General features: G+C 38.2%; 1 protein-coding gene across 2 annotated transcripts in view; it reads right to left on the bottom strand.

Moving 5' to 3' along the window:
- Positions 1-447: 447 nt before the first annotated feature.
- golim4a (golgi integral membrane protein 4a) overlaps positions 448-7,125 on the bottom strand; it is a 63,848-nt gene continuing 57,170 nt past the window's right edge. For both annotated transcript variants that reach the window (XM_061919153.1, XM_061919154.1), the window contains exons 15-16: positions 4,476-4,547; positions 448-1,172 (exon numbers count right to left, since the gene is read on the bottom strand). In XM_061919153.1, the coding sequence (XP_061775137.1) occupies positions 1,044-1,172; positions 4,476-4,547 (201 nt within the window). In that variant the 3' untranslated portion in view covers positions 448-1,043. The remainder of the gene's footprint in view (positions 1,173-4,475; positions 4,548-7,125) is intronic.

Genomic DNA, 7,125 nt, shown 5'->3' with positions numbered 1-7,125 from the left:
TCAAACAACAAAACCAACACAGGTGCATAAACTCACAACAAATTACACACTTGCAAAACAGTCATCTGTTGCCGTATCCGTAATACGCCGATAGGGAGAAGTTTGTATTTACGCGATGAATCGGGTGTGTTTTGACCTCCGCCGAATCCCTGAGGCCGACTCACCGAACCCCTATGGTTCGAACGAACCAAGGTTAAGAACCACTGCTCTAACCACTAGGAAGAAAAACTGCATTGAGAGATTTGAGCGAAAGTAGTATATACATATATATTTTTTTAACTCCTTGAGAACTTTTTTGTCCTGGGGGTTCTGAACTGGAATGTGTATAAAAATATAAAAAATCAACATTAAAAAAAACAATTTAGGAAAAATAAATATTCAATTTGGAGTAACCCAACCAAAAAAGTCCCCAAAATGATGTAAAGGTTTATTAAACATAGCAAACAATTATAACTGAAATCCTCTTTATTCAGCTGACAAAATGTCATTAAAATCCCACTTTTGTTGTCAAATATTACAGTTTAAAAAATATACAAATAGTATTCGACTGTACAACATATAGCAGACATGACCCGTCTTCGGTGATTTACTCGACAAAACGTTTTGTCTCTCACTGCTCGAGTGAATAAATGCCGACTTTCTTTCCGGAGGCGTCTATGGAAGGCACGTGCTGGCGTCACACAAAAAAACGCTTCTTGCTGCAGAATCCGAGTCACGGGACTGAAAAAGGTCGAAGTTGCATCTTCTGATTGTCGGCGGCGTCACAACCGTTGAACAATAAATTAAAAAAAAAAAAAAAAAAAAGAATTGACTGGTTTGAAACACTAAAATCAACATTCGTTCATCTTACACGTGATTAAAGTACATTCTGTGTGCGGCACTTTCAATCATGTTCCCGTTGCACCGTGCAAAGCGGATCAGTTCCAACTGCCAGCAGCCTGGTCACGTCTACCACCCACCTTCTTGGAGTCTGGACTGCGTGGCCGCTGGCTCCCTCTTGGCCACCGAGGAAGACGAACCTCGGCGAGCGGCGGCTTCGAGTCTTACATCTCCGCCCGCCGATGCGCGTCCTCGTCCCCACCGGGGCCGTCCTCGTCTGCTTCCTCTTCCTCGTAATTCTCTTCCTCCACGTTCTCTGCGTCTTTGCCATTAGTGTCTTGCTTGTGCGGTTTCTGCACACGGATCATAGAAAAAGACGATACATGTAGATATCAGTGTCCACACTTTGCACAATATACAGTGGGGCAAAAAAGTATTTAGTCAGCCACCGATTGTGCAAGTTCTCCCACTTAAAATGATGAGAGAGGTCTGTAATTTTCATCATAGGTACACTTCAACTGTGAGAGACAGAATGTGAAAAAAAAATCCAGGAATTCACATTGCAGGAATTTTAAAGAATTTATTTGTAAATTATGGTGGAAAATAAGTATTGGGTCAACCATTCAAAGCTCTCACTGATGGAAGGAGGTTTTGGCTCAAAATCTCACGATACATGGCCCCATTCATTCTTTCCTTAACACGGATCAATCCTACTGTCCCCTTAGCAGAAAAACAGCCCCAAAGCATGATGTTTCCACCCCCATGCTTCACAGTAGGTATGGTGTTCTTGGGATGCAACTCCGTATTCTTCTTCCTCCAAACACGACGAGTTGAGTTTATACCAAAATGGATACATGGATGATACAGCAGAGGATTGGGAGAATGTCATGAGGTCAGATGAAAGCAAAATAGAACTTTTTGGTATAAACTCAACTTGTCGTGTTTGGAGGAAGAAGAATACTGAGTTGCATCCCAAGAACACCACACCTACTGTGAAGCATGGGGGTGGAAAAATCATACTTTGGGGCTGTTTTTCTGCTAAGGGGACAGGACGATTGATCCGTGTTAAGGAAAGAATGAATGGGGCCATGTATTGTGAGATTTTGGGCCAAAACCTCCTTCCATCAGTGAGAGATTTGAATGGTTGACCAAATACTTATTTTCCACCATAATTTACAAATAAATTATTTGAAATTCCTACAATGTGAATACCTGGATTTTTTTCGCATTCTGTCTCTCACAGTTGAAGTGTACCTATGATGAAAATGACAGACCTCTGTCATCATTTTAAGTGGGAGAACTTGCACAATCGGTTTTTTGCCCTACTGTATATTTTTTTCCATTCAACTTCCTGGTTCTCAAGATTCTCTATTAGCATATTTTTTGGACCGCAGGGCACACCGGATTATAAGGCCCACTGCCGATGAACACTCTATTTTCGATCTTTTTTCATATATAAGGCACACCGGATTACAGGGCGCATCAAAGGAGTCATATTTATTACAAACCCCGTTTCCGTATGAGTTGGGAAATTGTGTTAGATGTAAATATAAACGGAATACAATGATTTGCAAATCATTTTCAACCCATATTCAGTTGAATATGCTACAAAGACAACTTATTTGAAGTTCAAACTGATAAACTATTCTTTTTTTTGCAAATAATAATTAACTTTAGAATTTGATGCCAGCAACATGTGACAAAGAAGTTGGGAAAGGTGGCGATAAATATTGATAAAGTTGAGGAATGCTCATCAAAGACTTATTTGGAACATCCCACAGGTGTGCAGGCTAATTGGGAACAGGTGGGTGCCATGATTGGGTATGAAAACAGCTTCCCAAAAAATGCTCAGTCTTTCACAAGAAAGGATGGGGCGAGGTACACCCCTTTGTCCACAACTGCATGAGCAAATAGTCAAAGAGTTTAAGAACAACATTTCTCAAAGTGCAATTGCAAGAAATTTAGGGATTTCAATGTCTATGGTCCATAATATCATCAAATGGTTCAGAGAATCTGGACAAATCACTCCACGTAAGCGGCATGGCCAGAAACCAACATTGAATGACCGTGACCTTCGATCCCTCAGAAGGCACTGTATCAAAAACCGACATCAATCTCTAAAGGATATCACCACAGGGGCTCAGGAACGCTTCAGAAAACCACTGTCACTAAATAGAATTCTTCCCTACATCTGTAAGTGCAAGTTAAAGCTCTACTATGCAAAGCGAAAGCCTTTTATCAACAACTTCCAGAAACGCCGCCGGCTTCTCTGGGCCTGAATTCATCTAAGATGGACTGATGCAAAGTGGAAAAGTGTTCTGTGGTCTGACGAGTCCACATTTCAAATTGTTTTTGGAAATATTCAACATCGTGTCATCCGGACCGAAGGGGAAGCGAACCATCCAGACTGTTATCGACGCAAAGTTCTAAAGCCAGCATCTGTGATGGTATGGGGGTGCATTAGTGCCCAAGGCATGGGTAACTTACACATCTGTGAAGGCACCATTAATGCTGAAAGGTACATACAGGTTTTGGAACAACATATGTTGTCATCTAAGCGCCGTCTTTTTCATGGACGCCATGTCTCCCATCGTAAATGTGTGGCGCGTTATGAAGCGTAAAATACGACAGCGGAGACATGTTAAACGACATAAATTAAGAATGGGAAAGAATGGGAAAGAATTCCACTTTCAAAGCTTCAACAATTAGTTTCCTCAGTTCCCAAACGTTTATTGAGTGTTGTTAAAAGAAAAGGTGATGTAACACAGTGGTGAACATGCCCTTTCCCAACTACTTTGGGAAATTTTAAGTTAATTATTTGCAAAAAAAATAAAGTTTATGAGTTTGAACATCAAATATCTTGTCTTTGTACTGCATTCACCTGAATTTGGGTTGAAAAGGATTTGCAAATCATTGTATTCCGTTTATATTTACATCTAACACAATTCCCCAACTCATATGGAAACGGGGTTTGTATGTTTAATGTGCTGCAATCCATCAAGCGGTGCGGCTACATAGCTTACCAAAGTCATACTGAAACATTTTGATAGATATTTGAGCGCCGAGTGTAATGTTCTATATTTTCAATGGAACATATGTTGGTGTTGTTTACTTGAGTCATATTGCTATCATAGTGCAGTCTACACGTATCTCTTATGTTTGACTGCCATCTACTGGTCACACTCATCATTACACCATGTACCAAATAATATTGCTTTGAGGTCGGTAAGCAAAACCAGAATTATTTCGTACATTAGGCGCACTGTCGAGTTTTAAGGGAAAAAAAGGATTTTACGTGTGTATTATAGTCCGGAAAATATGGTACTTTAACGTTTTGATTCGGCTTGTGGTGGCGGATCTCCGCTCTCAGTAGCACACCAAATACTTTAGTGAGTGATTGTATTGAATTCACCAAAAACACACTTGACGCAAGATGCACCTCTCTTTCACTTTTAATATTTAGCTCTACTTGCTAAGGACAAAGTTGCATTTCTGTTGCATCTTATTCTCTGACTATACTGAAAAAGCGGGTATCCAATGTCTTTTTTGCGTGTTGGTATCGAAGTTACCTTAACAAAGACTACTCTAAAGTAAAGTATCTTGGAGTTTCATGTCTAAGGTATTCTCCTCCGAGAAGACTTTGAACATTAGCCCACCTGTTCCTCATTGTAGGTGTCCTCTCCATCTTCTTTCTCTCTCTTCTCCCCACCAGCTATGTCCTCCCGAGCCTTTGGGGTAAGTAGAGTACAACAAAACATTATTTTTACATGACCTTCTTTCATTTCAATATAATGTATGTAAGGTGTACATATATGTGTTTTATAACCCTGCGGTTATAAAATGGTGCGGAAAATTAGTTTTTTCGTCGCTTACGTTCATAAGACAACTAGTTTTGAAAAAAAAACAAAGCAAAGACACTGAATAGGTTTGTTATTATATTATTTGTTATTATAAGTTTGTTTATTATTATCTTTTGCACGTGTTCACTCACTCCAAGCAACGTTTTTTTAGTGTTACAATCTAACTAAAACAATTCATAAACCATCCCATGTGTGACGTCTGTAGGAGTGTTTTCATGCATATTTGTACGTGTTATAGTAATGGAACGAAGCTTGCGCCATTAGCATTAGCTAATATGCTAAGACCTTTACAAGTTTCTCTGTTAGTATTATTAACTTTAAAATGGCATTTTTTTGTATTTCTTCAGTTTCGTAAATACAACACAACGTCACCGTGGAGTTATTGAGCCTATTTAGCTGATTGGAGAGCTAGCTAGCTTCAATGACATTGCCTCATTTTGTTAAATAACTCATTTCACAATTTATATTATATTATATTAGATTAGATTAGATAGTACTTTATTCCTTCAGGAAAATTTTAATTTTCAGCACAATCCCATTCAAGATCAGACAAACATTACAAGGAGACAGAACAGGATCGCTGACGGGTCTGCCGGCTTCCAGCGCCCCTTACAAAAAAGATGAGATACAGGTAAACAAGGGTGGGGGAATGGGAGAAAAAAAAAATAGAAGATTAAAATAAAAAATGAAAAATTGGTCTTAGCCTGGGCCCTGGAGAGAGGGTGCAGACTGACGCAAAGGGGAAGGGAAAAAAAAAAAAAAAAAAAAATAATCTTTATATATATATATCTGCGGCTTAAAATCCAGTGCGGCTAATACCGTATTTTCCGGACTATAAGTCACAGTTTTTTTCATAGTTTTTCCCGGGGGTGAGACTTATACTCAGGAGCGACTTATGTGTGAAATCATTAACACATTACCGTAAAATATCAAATATTATTTTGCTCATTCACGTAAGAGACTAGACGTATAAGATTTCATGGGATTTATCGATTAGGAGTGACAGATTTTTTGGTAAACGTATAGCATGTTCTATAGGTTATAGTTATTTGAATGACTCTTACCATAATATGTTACGTTAACATACCAGGCACCTTCTCAGTTGGTTATTTATGCCTCATATAACGTACACTTATTCAGCCTGTTGTTCACTATTCTTTATATATTTTAAATTGCCCTTCAAATGTCTATTCTAGGTGTTGGGTTGTATCAAATAAATTTCCCCCAAAAATGCGACTTATATATATTTTTTTCCTTCTTTATTATGCATTTTCGGCAGGTGCGACTTATACTCCGGAGCGACTTATACTCCGAAAAATACGGTGCACGGAAAACATTTTTTTCTTCTGATATCTAGTGGGTACGGCTTATATACCGGTGCGCTCTATAGTCCCGGAAAATGTGGTATATTTAAATACGGTATATTTCAATGTTAAAAATCAAATAGAGTAAAATAAGCAGACTGCCCTTTATGCTAGCCGATGTCCGTGGTGCATTAACACGGTGGTTCTCAACCTTTTTTCAGTGATGCGCCTGTGAACATTTTTTTAATTCAAGTACCCCCTAATCAGAGCAAAGCATTTTTGGTTGAAAAAAAGAGATAAAGAAGTAAAATACAGCACTATGTCATCAGTTTCTGATTTATTAAATTGTATAATAGTGCAAAATATTGCTCATTTGTAGTGGTCTTTCTTGAACTATTTGGAAAAAATATATAAAAATAACTAAAAACTTGTTGAAAAATAAACAAGTGATTCAATTATAAATAAAGATTTCTACACTGAAGTAATCATCAACTTAAAGTGCCCTCTTTGGGGATTGTAATAGAGATCCATCTGGATTCATGAACTTCATTCTATGCATTTCTTCACAAAAAAATAAATCTTTAACATCAATATTTATGGAACATGTCCACAAAAAAATCTAGCTGTCAACACTGAATATTGCATTGTTGTATTTATTTTCACAGTTTATGAACTTACATTCATATTGTGTTGAAGTATTATACAATAAATATATTTATAAAAGGATTTTTGAATTGTTGCTATTTTTAGAATATTTTTTAAAAATCTCACGTACCCCTTGGCATACCTTCAAGTAGCCCCAGGGGTACGCGTACCCCCATTTGAGAACCACTGCATTAACATACACATAAGCAGCAGGTGGCGCGATGTATTGGAATGCAAGAATTAAAAGAAAAAATGATATTCCTGTTGAAACATTGAGTAAAATAAATCACTGCTTTTGTAGTATAACGTGTGTGTGTGTGTGTGTGTGTGTGTGTCTTAGTGGGATGTGTCTTACATGCTCGGAGCAGGGAAAGGGCAGGATGTAGTGCTTGTAGCACTTAAGAAAGTAAGCGCCCTCTAGGGAGCCACGTAACCAAACCAATTTTTCTCTGACTGTTCTCAACTTTCATGCCACGGTCGCATTTGTGGATTCAACT

Source organism: Nerophis ophidion, linkage group LG13 (assembly GCF_033978795.1).
Source record: "Nerophis ophidion isolate RoL-2023_Sa linkage group LG13, RoL_Noph_v1.0, whole genome shotgun sequence".
Classification (NCBI taxonomy): Eukaryota; Metazoa; Chordata; class Actinopteri; order Syngnathiformes; family Syngnathidae; genus Nerophis; species Nerophis ophidion.
Note: the sequence above shows the minus strand (reverse complement) of the source record. Positions and strands in the feature narration are given on the sequence as shown.